The sequence below is a fragment of the Malus sylvestris genome, chromosome 12 (genome assembly GCF_916048215.2).
Source record: "Malus sylvestris chromosome 12, drMalSylv7.2, whole genome shotgun sequence".
NCBI classification, from domain to species: domain Eukaryota; kingdom Viridiplantae; phylum Streptophyta; class Magnoliopsida; order Rosales; family Rosaceae; genus Malus; species Malus sylvestris.
Genome location: NC_062271.1, coordinates 7,788,467 through 7,805,913, shown reverse-complemented (window position 1 = coordinate 7,805,913; position 17,447 = coordinate 7,788,467). Strand labels below are relative to the sequence as shown.

The window sequence follows — 17,447 nt, the reverse complement described above, 5'->3', positions numbered from 1 at the left end:
GTTATATTACATTAAACCGAAATTTAATGTGTTAAAATTTCACTTCAGCAAGTAAAGTGGTTGATCTGCCGATGGACCATTCGATGACCAAGATTGATAACAAAATCATCATAAACTCCAGAACTCCAAAACTGGAAAAAGCATCCACCAACACGTAAGTTTCTTTTTTCATTGCTCGTTTAATCAAATATATAGCGTAAGATATTTAGCTGTTTACACGTATGTACGGTCTGATGAGCAGGATCGTGCTGGATGTGTCAGCCCTCAAAGGAGGGGCGCCTGGGCGGACCAGAGGGCTAGACATATATACCATGGACTCATTTTTAGACGGTCTGACTGGGATTAATCAATGAGATAAAGATTTCAACCCCGAAAGACGCCAACTTTGATTTCTTATTCGTACTTTCTTTTCATCTCGTTCAATTTTAATCCAAGAGAAAAGTGACGACGATTCATATGTGAATGTGCGAGATCTTCCATAAATTGAATTGTTTCTTTCCCATTCTTTGTTTGTTTAGAATAGAAATGACTTTGGACTCCGGCGCAGTGTTGAACAATTACAATGAGAGCCGGTTTATGATTTTGTGCGGCAATTTGGACGTTGAACTAAGAACCGTTCTTACGGATGCCGTAAAACGTTCTCTAATGTAGTTGTAGCCTTCATTTTCCATTCCTCAGTTTATTGAACTCCTTGAATCTTGTTGAGTTAGAGCTCGTGGGCGCATGACCGATTGTCGACCTTTTAGCAAGTCTTGGAATGCATCTACGGTCAACAATTGGTCAACAATCAGTTGCCTTTAAGAAAATCACGGCTTGTCATGCCTAGAAATCAGGCCGTCCAACTTTACAAATGCGATACAGATTGTATTATTATTAAACATTATTAATAATAATGTTTGTTAATCTTGATTATTATTAAACATTATTAAGTTTGTTAATCTGGTTTTACTAACCATAACGCAATCCACTTACCAGAAAGGACTGAAAGCCGCAAAGTCGGCAAATAGATTGGACTTTGAGAGGGTCTTGGCTCACTGTCAAAACTTCTCCAAAAATTGGTCGTTTAGTCAGAAAGGTAGGGAAGAATTGGTCAATTTTTATTTCAGTTTTTGTTTTCATATATGAACCGGTCAAATTGGTTAGCTGTTAAATGAGGGATTCGGCAAGGTCACCGTGTATACACTTGTGTCTACATTTTTTATCACGTGGCGCATAAATAGTCAAGTTTTCTGTTTAGATGTGCTTTTCTTATGTTGTTCGATGAGATACGTAGAGACAAATAGGTGGATTGACTGGTGACGCGTGACTTCCTCCAATTTTTTAACTGCGTTTGAATGAAGAAATTTAAGATTACTAAGGAATTCCGAAATTGAAAGGACAAAATTTTATTTTCTAGAATTTGTGAATTTCCTTGTTCGGCTAACCTAAAAGAACAATGAAGTTTAAATACAAAATTCAATGTGTAAATAGATTTATTAATATATAAATAAGATCGTAGTTAGAAAATGTGCTAATAGTAGTGGTCACAATGGCGGTGATGACGTTTGGTGGTGGTGGGATGGTGATGACAATGCGTGGCAGTGACGACAATGGCGGCGATGACATTAGTGTGGCAGTAGCAGCGGTAATGATGATGTTATGTGGTGGTGGCGACATCTATGATGGTGGTGATCATGGTGGTAGGTGGTGATGGTGGTGTCGGTAGTAGTGACAAGGGTATGTGCTGGTGATGGTGGCCATTTAGTTCTCTTGTATTTTTGTTTTTAACTCTCACTCATAGAAATTTGAAAATGACAACTATTTACATAAAATTCAAACTTAGGAAATTGGAGTTCGAATTTTGATATTTTTGTAGTTGATAAATTTAATCAAACTCATCTAACAAGAATGGTGAACAAAAATATTTCGGAAGAAAAATGCCCTCTACATGTACAACTAGAGTTTGCTAATGTAACTATCAACCAGCAATAGACAATTTAGTCACACATATATGACCGTCAAAAAGCAATTTTGCCCAATTTCCATCCCGCAATTTAGTCACGCATATATTATCACGTGATTTGTCAGCAATCAAGTTTTCTGCTCAAATCAAGTCATGTGATAAAAAATGCAGACATATTCACCTAGTGATGCTTCCATATGGCATTAGATACAATTAAAGAATTTGCATATGTAACTATCAACCAGCTGCAATCTAACAAGCATACAATCCAAATTCAAATATACCAACAATTATAAGGAATCGTAGTTGGAAATTAGTAGAAGCTGAGGCTGAAGTTTCCCGAATATTTAACAATTGACAAGATACCCCGAATATTTAACAATGGCCGTTAGTTGAATTTCATCAGTTGTGAATTGACCTACCAATGACCTCAATTTGCAGACAACCTCCCAACCAATCAATTTATTTTCTTAAATCTAAAAGAAAAAAAAGGAGAGAAAAAAGAAAATAAATGACAGATTCCAGAAGTCCCTTGCTGTCGTGATTTGGAGTGGGGTCTTTGGTGGGTTGTGACACAGCCGTAAGTTGTGTAAGTTCACATGGTCCAGTTTCGCACGTTAGGTCTAGTTGGGCATACAAACTTATTGCAAATTAGGCTTGGAATTTTACGAGGCTCGAGTGTTTCCATATATTATGTGCCACATATTTTAGGGCAAGGGAGCATGGGCGTGGGTCGTTAAAGGGCGCTAAGGTGGTGAGAATGACTTGCCTATAGTTCCGAGACGTTATTGCGATATTTTAGAACAATAGCGCGTGTTTTATGTTTTCTACGCAATCCTACTTGATTGATTACATGAATACGTGTAATAGATTATAAACACCGCTATTTTATAGCTCGTTTGAATGTACTTTTAAAAGTACTGAAAATACTCTTAGAGAAAATGTTTTTTTAGTTTTAAAAGCACTTAAAATGTTTTTCTAGAATTTACTTGCATTTATACTAAAAATTAGTTCCAAAAACATTTTCACTAAAAGTGTTTTTAGTTATTTCAAAAGCACATCTAAACAAGCTCTTAGTATTCTAGTTGCTCGGAAATCTTTCTCCCATATCCTATCTATCTAGAGCAGTTGGAGATGGCCCATATGAGAAGCTTCTGCACTGAGAGTACTCCTATTCATGTGTCTGTAAAAGTTGGAATCTTGTACCAATTTTTTTTCGGTGGTTCAGTGGGGAACCCTGATGCCTGAATGAGGCCACACAGGGCAAGTGGGAGATCCGGTGATTTGTGTTTCAGTTTGTGTAGGTTCTATTCACACACTTCAAAATTTCACATGCTATGTAGCAACAGGTAGAGTGCAGCTTTTGGTATCTTTTGTTTGAAAGCTAGGGCTGTGGACTATCAACTCGGTATCTACTTTGTTTAAGGATGTCTAAGTTTAAATTTAACGGTTAACAGTGTTTGAATGGAAATAATTTTCGCACACTTTTATATATTTTTGTTTGCTGATTTTCTTGTTTATTCAATTTAAATGTTAAAATTAAACATGATTGAGTTGGGAGAAATATAAATTTGCAAAAATCACATCCCTTCTTCGATATATAGCATGAAGATTGAAAAAAAAATAAAATGAATATACAGCAAAGGGCCCATGAGTTTGCCAAAATAGATTCTGGAATCTTATGAAGCTCGAACATGAAGTGACTCTTGGACCAAAACTTGTTGTAGCATGAACAAATTCGAATTTCAGCCCTTCCCCTACTTGTTTGTAGACTATCAAGAAGGCTGCTACACAAACAAAATAAAAGTTAAAAGACCCGTTTGATGATCATTTCGTTTATGGTTTCTAATTTTTACTTTTGGTTATAAATAAAAGAAAATACAATGAAGAAAGAAAGGGTGGGTGGTGGAAAGGATGTGGAATAGTACGGAAGAAATGCACATGAATACACATGTATACCAAAAATTGAAATCAATTTGAAGTAGAGGGTCGTTTGATAGCCATTTTGTCTTTGAAATTAGAGATCCAAAAGTTTACGGATGTATACTAAAGGGAATGTGATATTGGTTGGGATATGAGCAAGGAAAAGAAATGCTGGTATACTTTGTAGGCGAAGAGGAATTTATTAGGTCAACTACACAAATGACATTACTAAGAACCTCCAGTTGAGTTAATCACGAGATTGATTAACAATTATTAGCATTAGACTAAAATTTACTTCTAATGCCATCTAATTAAACAACTAGACCTTTTCATCTTCTCTTGACGAGTTGAAATTCATGGAACCCAACTGAAGGAAGATATTTTACTATATAAAATGATTCACTTGTTCAATCATCTTTCATTATTAAACATATGATCAATATTGGCAGAGAACAATTCATACAGCGGAAATAAGAAATAAAGTAAATATTTCTTTCAGATGAATTTAAGACGTCGGCTTTGGTACTGTTCGCGTCAGGAATTTCCGTCGGGGACATTTCCTGGCCGACGAGCACACAGCTCCCCGGGAGGTTGGCGCCGGTTGAGGGTTGCTGTCGGGCTTCTGCTTCACTGTCGGGCTTTGTCGGGCAAGGCTCGTCGGGCAAGACTCGTCAGGCAAGACTTGTCGGGCAAGACTCGTCAGGCAAGGCTTGTCGGGCAAGACTCCTCAGGCAAGGCTGGAAGAGAAGGACATCGTTAACTTTGAGAGGTGCCTTTGTGGGGCCTTAGTTGTAGGCCTTGAGGCTCACAATCAAGGTTAACTTCTAAGTACTCAGGCGTGCCACTGCCATCTTTAGCATGGCAGATGTAAAATGGATGTCGAGTTTTAGTTGTATATATATATATATGCCTGAGAAACCATGTTAGTTATAACAGGTGCCTTTGTGGGGCCTTAGGTGTAAGCCTTGAGGCTTCCCATCAATAACTAAACCAGTGCTCGAACACATAATATTTGTTCCATTGATTGCAGGAGTCTTACAACTATTAGACTTCTGATTACTCGAATCCGAGAGATAGAACAAACCCAAATAGGTGCCTTTGTGGGGCCTTAGGTGTAGGCCTTGAGACTTCCCATTAGAATTCGTTCTTTATACTCAAACGTTCTAGACCGCGGAACGGAATGAATCCAAATAGGTGCCTTTGTAGGGCCTTAGGTGTAGGCCTTGAGGCTACCTATCAGAATCCATTCCATGCTTAAGCGTTCTATGATAATCACAATATAATAGAAATAAAACTAAGGAGTAGATCGATTACTTGCGCCCCAAGTAACTTCAGACTTCTTGTTTATCAAGGATTATCGTGGATGGGTTAAGTCCACATAAGGTTCTTTTTTATGCCTTGAGGCCAAGGACTTTCAACTGATCAAATTTACATGCCCGAGGGTTTAGAACTTAGATCTGGTTTGAACAATGAAGATATATTCAAATCGGATCCAAGTACTGAGAGATTCTTTTAATAGTCATCTTACTAGAAATAACTTGAATACAGCTGGAAGTATACAACATATTGCTAGGTTAATGAATGAAAAGACAAAAACAAAGAAGGTCGGGTAAGGTTTAACCTTGTCGGGCAAGCCTGGTCGTCTTGCAGGTCCCTATCTTTGTGGCTTATCAAGGGTCTGAGAGCTTTAGAGAGAGGTAAGGAGAGGAGTTTACAAAGAGAAATCGATACTACAGCAAGGTTGAACAGGATAGCAGAGCTATTACAAAGGTTTGAGTGAAGGCTTATCCCGAGAGGGATGAAGGCTTGGGCTGACTACAACTTTGTTTTGAAGGCAAATCTGGCTTTGAGCAGAGTTTGTGCTTGCATTTGTTTGTTTGATTGAGTGTCCTTATTCCTGATTTCTCTTTCTTCTTTTATAGACAACTCAGCTTGGCCTCTTGTGGCAGCAGCCTTGCCCGAATGCAACTTGAGAGGCAGTGACTCATCAGCTATTTTACTTGTTCTGCCATTATAAAGTACTTTATGGGTTGTATAATTGGTCAGTCTATACCATTTGGCCTTTGGGTAGGTGAGCAAGTGGTCTTCATGAGCTGCACCAAGTCAGAAAAGCCCTTTTCTGCTTTCTGGGTTTTGGCTGGGCTTAGGTCGACTCTTCCTTTAGGCATTCTTTTGGGCCAGCCCCTTTCTTGAGCCAAAAGTTCAAGTTTTGATCCAAACAGTGCCCACTTCAATTGATATTTAGCCTGGAATTCCAGGCGCCAATATTGATTGAATAGCTGCATGCGGCTGCACCCTTGCCCTTGGAACTTGTATCTTCCACTTGAAATTAATGGCACCCGGAGTCTCTTGATCTTCTCACAACCCTTGAACTACTCTCTGATATTCTTTATAAATGTCAGCTTTCTTAACAAACCATCATCGAACTCAACTTTCATTCTTCCCAAGTGTTTCTTCTTTTTGAGTTTCCTCCCAAAACTGTGGAATGAGTTCTTCAAATTTTAAGTGGAGTTTCCTAAAATTCCATTTCCGTGAGAAAAAAAGTTTTCATCAGATAATCGCTATCTCCAACACCTTTGGTCGAACACCCCGTTATCTCCAACACCCTTGGTCAGGCGGTTTCCTCACGAAGGCTTGCTTTCCTGCTCGCTACCGTAATAAGTCAGGCTTCACCATCACACATTGAGGATGCTCTACCAGGCGTGTCTTGGCCGCATAACCCGATCACCTGATCGGGTTCCATCCATGAAGACATCAGAAAATCAGCTGAAGATATCATTGCATCCAGAAGGAGAATTGATTGTAATACGTCGGTCTTGAATCCGTTGTAAATTTTACCAATTTGTCGAAATGAAATATACATTATTTCAGCAACTCTTGTCTTCCCGTCTTCTTGAATGATTGATAAATATACACTGCCCATTGATATCCTGAAGCTTGCTTTACCTTGCATCCTCTTCAATATAACAATCTCTAACATCCCACAACGTAGGACAATATTTCTTTAAGAATTTAACATTAATGGGATGTTTCTGCCTGTTTCTTTCAAGGTCCGCCAAGTAGCATCCTCCCTTATCCAAAACGCGACTAATAATAAAAGGACCTTCCCATGTCGGGCTCCATTTTCCAAAGCCCCTGAGCTGAGCTCCTAGAGGGAGGACTGTTTTCCAGACTAAATCCCCTTCCTTGAAAGACTTCATCTTTACCTTTTTGTTATAAGCTCAGGCAACGACTTGCTTTCCTTCCTGAATCTGGTTCAAAGCTTCAATTCAGGCTACATCCAAGTCTTCAATTCCTTGACACATGGCTTCGATGTACTCTTCACTGTGTAATCCAAATTGATTTTGAATTCTGACAGAACTTACATTGATGTCCACGGGAAGCACTGTATCTTGCCCGCAAGTTAAAGCATAAGGAGTTGTCCCTGTTCCTGCCCTCTTGGAAGTTCTGTATGCCCACAAAGTGTTACCCAGCTTTTCATGCCACTTTTCTGGACTATCTATCACCATTCTTTTGATAATGTTGACCAGGATCTTGTTGCTGGCCTCTGCCTGGCCATTTGATTGAGGGTAGTATGGATTGGACTGGATCATCTTTATTTTGTACTTGCTTGCAAACTCCTCAACTTCTTTTGAAATAAAAGATGGCCCACGATCCATTACTATAGTTTTGGGCACCCCATATCTGTGCAGAATCTTGGTCTCGATAAAATTCTTGACTGCTGCTGAAGTTATGGATTTTACTGCTGATGCTTCCACCCACTTGGTGAAATAATCCGTTGCTACAATTATGAAAGTATGCACTCTACTAGAAGCTGGATAGATTTGCCCGATGAAGTCCATCGCCCATCATCTGAAGGGCCAAGGCTTGACTACTGGATTTAAAGGTACCGAGGGCACATGCTGGAGAGGTTCGTGCCTTTGACATTCTTCACAACCTTGGGCATAAGACTTGCAATCTTTTTCCATGTCGGGCCAGAAATAACCATACCTTCTAAGCAACCATCTCATCTTCGTTCCAGCCTGATGTGCTCCACATACTCCTTCATGTACTTCGGCCATTACCCTCATGGATTCTTCTTGGCCCAAGCATTTCAATAGTAACCCATATGGAGTTTTCCTTAGCAAGTTCTTCGCCCATAAGACATACTTGGTTGCTTGCTGTCTATTCTTCTTGCTTGTAGGTGAAGAGGGATCCTTCAAATGATGAATGATAGGTGACCTCCAATCTTCTATCTCGGTTTCTAGAACCATTATATCTAGACTGAATCCCCTTTCTAAGATAGAAGGAAGGTTTCTTCTTTGGATATGGACATCTACCCCATATATTCTCTTCTGTATTGGCACTCCCGAGGCTAGTTGTGCCATCTCGTTGGCCGCTAAGTTGGATCCCATGGGAACATGATTGACTGATATCTCAGAATCCCAGAAACTCAGTAATTGCGTAGCCACCAAGTAATACCCCGCCATGGTGATATGTCTGCACTTGAACTCCTCATTTAACTGGTTTATTACTAACTCTGAATCTCCAAAGACCTCTACCTCTACTGCCCCCAGATCCATCAAGATTTCCAGACCAATTATTAAGGCCTCATACTTTGCCCGATTATTAGTATTTCCTTGGTAGTCCAGGAGAAATGAGTAATAATGATAAACCCCTTGAGGGTTTACAATCACAATTCCTGCTCCTGAAGCCTTCTGAGTGTGAGATCCATCAAAATACAGCTTCCAAGGAGTGATCCAGAGACCAGTCACTCTTCTTATCTCTTGTTGGATCCAATCTTTTCTGCCCGAGATATCTTTTCTTGGCGGGATCCAAATGCTAGTGATCTCCAGGCTTACTGGGATATTGATTACCTCACTTTGAGATTCTTGATGCTCGACCAGGAAGTCAGCAATTGCTTGGCCTTTGACTGCCCTTTGGGGTACATACTGAAAACTGAACTCTGATAATGCTAGAATCCACTTCCCAATCCTTCCTGTTAGCATTGGCTTTGACAACATGTACTTTATCACATCTGTCTTGGCGATGATGTGCACGTGACAAGGTAACATGTAATGCCTTAGCTTACTGGCAGTGAAATATATAGCCAAGCATAATCTCTCTACTGGGGAATATCTTGTTTCTACCTCGGTCAGAATTCTACTGAGGTAGTACACTGCCTGCTCCTTCCCGCCTTCATTATTTTGGGCTAGCAAACTCCCAATTGACTTTTCTGAGGCAAAAATATACAGCTTTAAGGGTTTTCCCCTTTGAGGTGGCACCAACACTAGTGGAGAAGTTAAATAGGCCTTGATGCTGTCAAAGACCTGTTGGTGTGGTGGTCCCCACTCGAAGTTTTCTTTATCTTTCAATCTTAGTAAAGGAGTCAGCGGCTGGATTTTGCCTGCTAAATTGGCAATGAATCTCCTCAAGAAGTTAATTTTGCCCAGTAGGCTCTGGAGTTGCACCTTGTTGGTGGGTGAAGGTGACTCCATTATTGCTCGAGATTTGTTCTTGTCCACTTCTACACCTCTTTGATGCACCAGGAATCCTAAGAAGTTGCCCGCTCTTACTCCAAACGCGCACTTCTTTGGATTCATCTTTAATTTGTGGATCCTCATCCTTGTTAATGCTTGTCTGAGGTCTACCAGATGCTGCTTTTCTGTCTTAGATTTCACCACTATGTCATCGATGTATACTTCCATGCTCTGGCCAATCAGATCGTGAAAGATGGCATTCATTGCCCTTTGGTAGATTGCACCAGCATTCTTGAGCCCGAATGGCATGACCAGATATTCATATGCCCCCACATGACCGGGACACCTAAAAGCTGTTTTATGTATATCTTCTGGAGCCATCTTTATCTGATTATACCCGACATTCCCATCCATAAAAGATAAGACTTTATGTTTTGCTACTGCATCTATGGATAAATCAGCCATGGGCATGGGATACTCATCTTTTGGTGTAGCGCCATTAATATTTCTGTAATCCACACAACATTGTATTGCTTTTATTATAGCTTTTAAAACGGGTACAATGTTGGCCAACCACTCCACATATTTGGCTGGTCTGATAAAGCCAGCTTTTACTAGCCTTTCAATCTCTTCTTTGACATTTTCTTCTATCTCCTTTGACATCCTTCGTGGTGCTTGCTTAACAGGTTTATATCCCTTCTTGATGGGCATTCTATGTTCCACCAAGGCTGAATCTAAACCTGGCATCTCAGTATAATGCCAAGCAAAACAGTCTTTGAATTCTTGCAAAAGGCAGATAATCTTTGCCCGATCATCAACCCCTAATAAACCACTAATTTGTATTGGTCTTGGATCTTCCTCTGTCCCTAGATCAATAACTTCCAGAGGATCTTGGACTTCTGGTGGTGGCTTATCTGGTTCTGCACACAAAAATTCGACTAGCTCTGGGCTTTCGGGCAAGTCGTCTGGCCCATCTAGGTCATAAATACACTTGGCCATTTGAATGGCCCTTTCCAATTCTTCTCTGCAAGATTCCTCCTTGCTTTCATGCTGGCTGGTTGAAGCTCCCACCTGCCTTTCCTGCTCTTTTTTGTCCAAGAGCTCCCTTTCTTGCCTTCTTCCCTTCCCATATACCAACAGTCTTTTAATCAGGGATCTGATTGCCATTACCTGATCTTTCTTCTTTTGTTCAGTCATTGATGGTGTAGGGGATTTGGGATGATACAAGGTCTATCCCACTCCTCTCTAGTACGGAGCATTCCTTGTTCCAAAAGCTTTTGGACCGTCACCTTGGTAGGGCGGCCGTTCTCATCAGTTCCTGAACATTTCAAGATTCCTACGTTGGAGTCGTAGAAACTTGCTTCCGCAACATTAGCTGTGGGGAGAAATGGCCGTGATTCGGCCTCTACCATCTCCCAAAAGCTTGGTCCTTTTTTGCCCGCTTCATGATAAACAGCCACTTGTTGATGAAGAGTGGAGGTTATGGCTAGACTCTGATGAATCCAATCTCTTCCGAGTAAGGCTCCATAAGTGGAGGTGCAGTCCACCACAAAGAATGCCAGCATGATCTGTTTAGATCCCAAATCCATTTCTAAAGGCAATATCCCATGAGTTTTGGTGATAGCGCTCGAGAAGCTAGAGACCGTGAGGTCTGTAGGAATAAGATCCTCCGTGCCTCTTCCCATTTTCCTCATTTGCTTAGCTGGTAACACATTAACAGCTGCTCCCCCATCAATTAAAATTCTTTTGAAGGGCACCCCTTCCAAATGAGCTGTAACATATATAGGCTTCAGATGATTGGCCAACGAGATGTTCGGGCGGTTAAACACCATTTCGTCTGTATAAATCCTGAAAGGACCATCTTTGGACCCTTCAGCGGATTCAGCCTTGCCCGATTCTCCTTCTTCGACTACCTCTACATTGACATGTGCCATCATTGGCTCAGTTGTCAAGTAATCACCCTCCATAGTAGCGGGCTGATCAGGTCTGGCACCAACATGGCGGATAATACATACGCCATGTTGATATGAAAATTACTAGGCTCGGGCAAATCTTCTTTCTTGCTCCCAATCTGGTCCATGAATTCATCCAACCAAGCCATTGCATCTGCAAGAAGTAGTGGTTCCAGTGCCCTTTCTTGTCGATCCATGCCCGCATACAGCGTTTGCTTTGGAACTTCACCAAAAGGATCTACCAATGGCAGAGAAGTTGGTCTCCTTTCAGATGAAACAGTTCCATCCGGTTTCCATCCGGGAGTTGGTACCATGATTAGATCTTCTTGAGCCCGCCTCAAGATCCTATACTTCCCAGGGTGTTGGTTCTGCGGCACCTCATCCTTCTCGCCTTCTGTCTTGCTACTGGCCTTTTCCACCTCTTTCTTACTTCTCCAGCGGAGCTGACTACTTCCCCCAGATGATGTCTTCTCCAATTTTTGATTTTGGGAGGCTTTAGATGTTGCAGGGGTCTTCAGGGAATTCATGTAGGCTTTGTGCTGCCTTTGAACTCTCCTGACCATGGAGGCTCCCATTTGTTTGGTGGGCTGTCCATTCTTTCCGACTACGTACCATTTTCGCCCGAGGTGGGTAGGATTTCCTTATCTGACAGGATTTGTTATGCCATCAATCCTCTTGATTTCCCTCCGTGTTTTGGCCTCCATATCTTCTGCCTCTTCAGAAGCTTCATGGTTTCGAAATACTTTTGATAAAGCTTTGGGTTGGGAATCACCTCCTAATCATTGAAAACCGCTTCGGGAAGTTTCTTTTCTTGTTTCCTGCTTGATCTTTTCGTGAGCTTCTTTCTTTTCATCTTCTTCTTTCCTCCTGATCAGTTCCTGATTAATGAGGATTCCAGCTGGGGGAATTTCGAGCTCAAACTCGCATTGGCACTTACTACACATAACCATCCCCTTGATTATGGCTGCTTTTGGATATTCGGGCGATTTGATTATACTTCCTATAGGTTTTTTAGCCAGTCTTCCTTCCTCCACTTCCCTTGTGATTTTTTCTTTTCCCTTCTCAGCCCATGCCATACTGATCATATTTATAGGGGCCTCTGAGAAGGGAAGTGCAAGTTTGTCCACCACCACCTCTTCTGGCTGGCTGGTTTTAAGTCTCTTTCCCTCGAGAGGAACCAAGTCTGTTTCTTTTCTGGAGCCTGTGGAGGCTTTCTCCAATCTTTGCAACATCTGCAGCAGCGTGGTTTGCAAATCTTCTGGCATTTTGACATATATCTTCTGATCAAATGTGTCCCACTGGGCGTGCCAAAACTATGTTCGTGTCAGGAATTTCCGTCGGGGACGTTTCCTGGCCGACGAGCACACAACTTCCTGGGAGGTTGGCGCCGGTTAAGGGCTGCTGTCGGGCTTCTGCTTCACTGTCGGGCTTTGTCGGGCAAGGCTCGTCGGGCAATATTTGTCAGGCAAGACTCGTCAGGCAAAGCTTGTCGGGCAAGACTCGTCAGGCAAGGCTGGAAGAGAAGGACATCGTTAACTTTGAGAGGTGCCTTTGTGGGGCCTTAGTTGTAGGCATTGAGGCTTACAATCAAGGTTAACTTCTAAGTACTCAGGCGTGCCACTGCCATATTTAGCATGGCAGATGTAAAATGGATGTCAAGTTTTAGTTGTATATATATATATATATATGCCTGAGAAACCATGTTAGTTATAACAGGTGCCTTTGTGGGGCCTTAGATGTAGGCCTTGAGGCTTCCCATCAATAACTAAACCAGTGCTCGAACACATAATATTTGTTCCATTGATTGCAGGAGTCTTACAACTATTATACTTCTGATTACTCGAATCCGAGAGATACAATGAACCCAAATAGGTGCCTTTGTGGGGCCTTAGGTGTAGGCATTGAGGCTTCCCATCAGAATTCGTTCTTTATACTCAAACGTTCTAGACTGCGGAACGGAATGAATCCAAATAGGTGCCTTTGTAGGGCCTTAGGTGTAGGCCTTGAGGCTTCCCATCATAATCCATTCCATGCTTAAGCGTTCTATGATAATCACAATATAATAGAAATAAAACTAAGGGGTAGGTCGATTACTTGCGCCCCAAGTAACTTCGGACTTCTTGTTTATTAAGGACTATCATGGATGGGTTAAGTCCACATAAGGTTCTTTTTTATGCCTTGAGGCCAAGGACTTTTAACTGATCAAATTTACATGCCCGAGGGTTTAAAACTTAGATCTGGTTTGAACAATGAAGATATATTCAAATCGGATCCAAGTACTGAGAGATTCTTTTAATAGTCATCTTACTAGAAATAACTTGAATACAGCTGGAAGTATACAACATATTGCTAGGCTAATGAATGAAAAGACAAAAACAAAGAAGGTCGGGCAAGGTTTAACCTTGTCGGGCAAGCCTGGTCGTCTTGCAGGTCCCTATCTTTGTGGCTTATCAAGGGTCTGAGAGCTTTAGAGAGAGGTAAGGAGAAGAGTTTACAAAGAGAAATCGATACTACAGCAAGGTTGAACAGGGTAGCAGAGCTATTACAAATGTTTGAGTGAAGGCTTGTCCCGAGAGGGATGAAGGCTTGGGCTGACTACAGCTTCGTTTTGAAGGCAAATCTGGCTTTGAGCAGAGTTTGTGCTTGCATTTGTTTGTTTGTTTGAGTGTCCTTATTCCTGATTTCTCTTTCTTCTTTTATAGACAACTCAGCTTGGCTTCTTGTGGCAGCAGCCTTGCCCAAATCCAACTTGAGAGGCAGTGACTCATCAACTATTTTACTTGTTCTGCCATTATAAAGTACTTTATGGGCTGTATAACTGGTCAGTCTATACCACTTGGCCTTTGGGTAGGTGAGCAAGTGGTCTTCATGAGCTGCACCAAGTCAGAAAAGCCCTTTTCTGCTTTCTGGGTTTTGGCTGGGCTTAGGCCGACTCTTCCTTTAGGCATCCTTTTGGGCCAGCCCCTTTCCTGAGCCCAAAGTTCAAGTTTTGATCCAAACTGGTACCACATGAAAACAAATAAGGATTATTCCGATTGCAATTTATAGATCATTAAAAGGTTATTAAGAGGTCATTAAGCAGCGACCGCATGATAATTCTATCGGATAGCATGTTAACGAATGAGGATTGTGAAAGAGGACCTAGAATCGATTCGACCAAGTTTCAAACATCTAATATCGTAAAACCATAACTAGTAAAATCATATTTACATTAGTCTGCAGCAAAGGAATGAAGAAAGTTGATGTTCTACCATTAAATTAATTGGCAATATGAAGAGTAGTCCAACCTACTTATAAGCCCATGCAAGGTTCCTCTTCCCATCAATATGAGACTCATTCTTAACATGCTCCCTCATGTGTGACAAATTTTCAAGCTTAACATGTGAACAACACAAGGGGTGACATGGAGCGCGTGTGACCGTTTGGCATCATACATGGGACAACCTGATCTAATACCATGAAGAAAGTTGAGGTTCCACCATAAAACCAATTGTCAATATGGAGAGTAGCCCAACCTCAACATGTCCCCTCACATGTGACGAATTTTCAAGCCTAACACATAGACAACACAACTGGGTGATGTGAAGCAACACAACGAGGTTGCGTGAAGCGCACGTGGCCGTTTGGCTTCACACGTGGGACAACCTGCTCTAATACTACGAAGAAAGTTGAGGTTCCATCATAAAACCATTTGGCAATATGGAGATGCAAGGTCCCTTCTCTCATCAATGTGTGATTTATTCTCAACACACGCCCTCATGAGTGTCAAGCCTAACTCGTGGACAACACAAATCGGGTGATGTGGAGCACGTGTGGCAGTTGGGCTTCACACAAGAGACAACTTGCTCTGATACCATGGAGAAAGTTGAGGTTCCACAAAAAAACGAATTGGCAATATGGAAAATAGTTCAACCTACTTACAAGCCCATGCAAGATCACTCATCTCATAAATGTGGGACTCATTCTCAACAAGGTACACCATGGTCATGTTTGGAGATCAATCTTCTCTTCTTTAGAGTTCCTTATGTTCTTGCTTACAATAAGACTAGCATTCATAATGAACATGTAACCCAAAAAGAGGGACTTACAACAAATCACGCTTTACTCCAGTGCTAGAAAGCAATGATGCCTATGCATCCTGGTGTGGATTTAATTTCCATCGGTCCCCTCCCCTACGACTAACAATTTAATCTACTAACATTATCGTTTGTCCAAAAAAAAAAAAAAAAAAGAAGAGAAAGAGACTTATCTGTATATGTGGTGTAACTGCTCCACCTATTATGGAGGAAGTTCCCTAAGGTTTTAAGAGTTTGTTGTCATTTCTTAGTTTCAAATTTGAGTTCAATATACTTTTCCCTCCAATAGTAGTTATTTTTTTATATTACATCGATATTTTTACACTAAGGGGAGGGGGAGTTTGGCTAAGCCACATAATAGGCAACATAATTTGATATCGATTTCGCCATCCACGAGATTTGAACCTAAGACCTCTCACTTCCAAGTGAAGAGGAATATCACTAGACCGTAGTACTGAGTGGTTCCAATAGTAGTTAATTAAATTTGGCTTTTTATATTAGCACCTCACAAAATGTTGAATGCATTCCACATTAAAATTTAATATTAAATGATTTATTTACCATACTATGCAATGTCAATTTTGATCTTATTAGGTTAAAAAAAAAATTTCTAAATACACCCCAAATCATTTTCAACTATCAAAATCCCTCCGACCCTGCATTGTTGAACAAAACCCTAACTAATGAAACTACAAACATGTTGATTGAGAAAAATTATTTTTGACGAATGAAACACGAAAACGATTTTTTCGAAGCTTCAAATGAGGTAAGACTTCATATTTTTTATTGTTTTAGTGATTTTGACGACATCGATAATTATTTAATCTTGCTTTTGCTGCGTTATTCAAGTTTCTATGTTCATATTCATCTTTTAGGAACCACAGAGACTACATGAAAAATTAAACACCTAAAATTACCACAAAATATTAAAAACAGATGACACGAGTTTTAATGATGGAATTGAAAACAACCCACATATGCTTTAAATCTTAGGCGGCATCTTTTGTCAAAATTCTATTCGGCATTTTTTGTCTAAATTAAAAGCTTTATAAGATTTGAGAAATGTGGGGTGTATAGAAAATATGGGGTGCATGTAGAAAATGTAAGGTGTATATTGAGAATGTGAGGTGTGAGGGTATTATAGGGAAGTATGTGGAGTGTATTAAGATAATTATTCATTGAAAAAACAAATGTGGGGTGTATTAAGTATGTAGGGTTTCTTCAACAATTTGTGGAGTGTTAATATAATAAGCCTTAAATTTAACTATATATTAAGTCCATACATAATGGTGGCGTGCAAGCTTTGGTTAATTTGATGACGCTTTTTGTTCGTGAGGAAAGTCTGTCTCTCTATTTGATCACAGTGGAACAAAGCATGTTTGATCGGTATTTAAAATCATTTGCAGTTGAGTCTGGACTATGCAATCATCGTACGCTGGCTCAGTTTGTTTCGATACGAGTCGTCAGTTCGCCAACATCCGCTATATCAAAACATCCCTTTATTTAGTAATTTGCATAATTAATTCGTGTTGATTTTTCCGTAATTTTGATTCAGAAGAAGAAAAATATTCAAGGCTTTTGTATTGAGTTTATTTTATGATGCCGGTCCCAAGTCCGGATAATGTAGGAGGGAGGAGGGGTCAGATAATTGATAGTCGGCACTCCGTTTTTCACGTCTAATCTCTACGATTCCGTTTTGAGTTTTGTCAAGCCCTAATGATGGATTAAACATAGGAGGCTGCATTGTTGCATTTTAACATGAAGTTGACAATTAATTAGCTGAGACCAGATGAATAAAAAGGAAGGCATTGCCAAGGTAGAAAAATTTGCTAAGTAACGAAATAAATTGATGGGGTGGAGTTGCGCATTCGAATTCGGGTGCTTAAGGTGATGTAGGGAGGAAAACAAAGAGATGTTTATTGAAATATCAAGCAATATAGAGAACTAGTTCTTGTTTACATAAACTCATTCAAAATGCATAATTTGTTTCTTCCTTAACGATTCTAGCCTTTCAATAGGCCTAGCAACAAGATAGTTAAACACTAACACAACTTCAACTTCCTAGTCAACTAGAACATAAGAGATAATAATCACC

The 17,447-nt window shown here is 40.5% G+C and overlaps 1 protein-coding gene across 4 annotated transcripts in view; it reads left to right on the top strand.

Moving 5' to 3' along the window:
* Positions 1–17,447, top strand: part of LOC126593049 (guanylate kinase 2-like) — a 42,071-nt gene that overhangs the window by 2,998 nt on the left and 21,626 nt on the right. For 2 of the 4 annotated variants that reach the window (XM_050258912.1, XM_050258910.1), the window contains 2 exons: positions 49–154; positions 242–670. The exons of the other annotated variants lie outside the window; for them this stretch is intronic. In XM_050258912.1, the coding sequence (XP_050114869.1) occupies positions 49–154; positions 242–353 (218 nt within the window). In that variant the 3' untranslated portion in view covers positions 354–670. Of the gene's footprint in view, positions 1–48; positions 155–241; positions 671–17,447 lie in introns of those variants that run through there. 4 annotated transcript variants of the gene reach the window in all.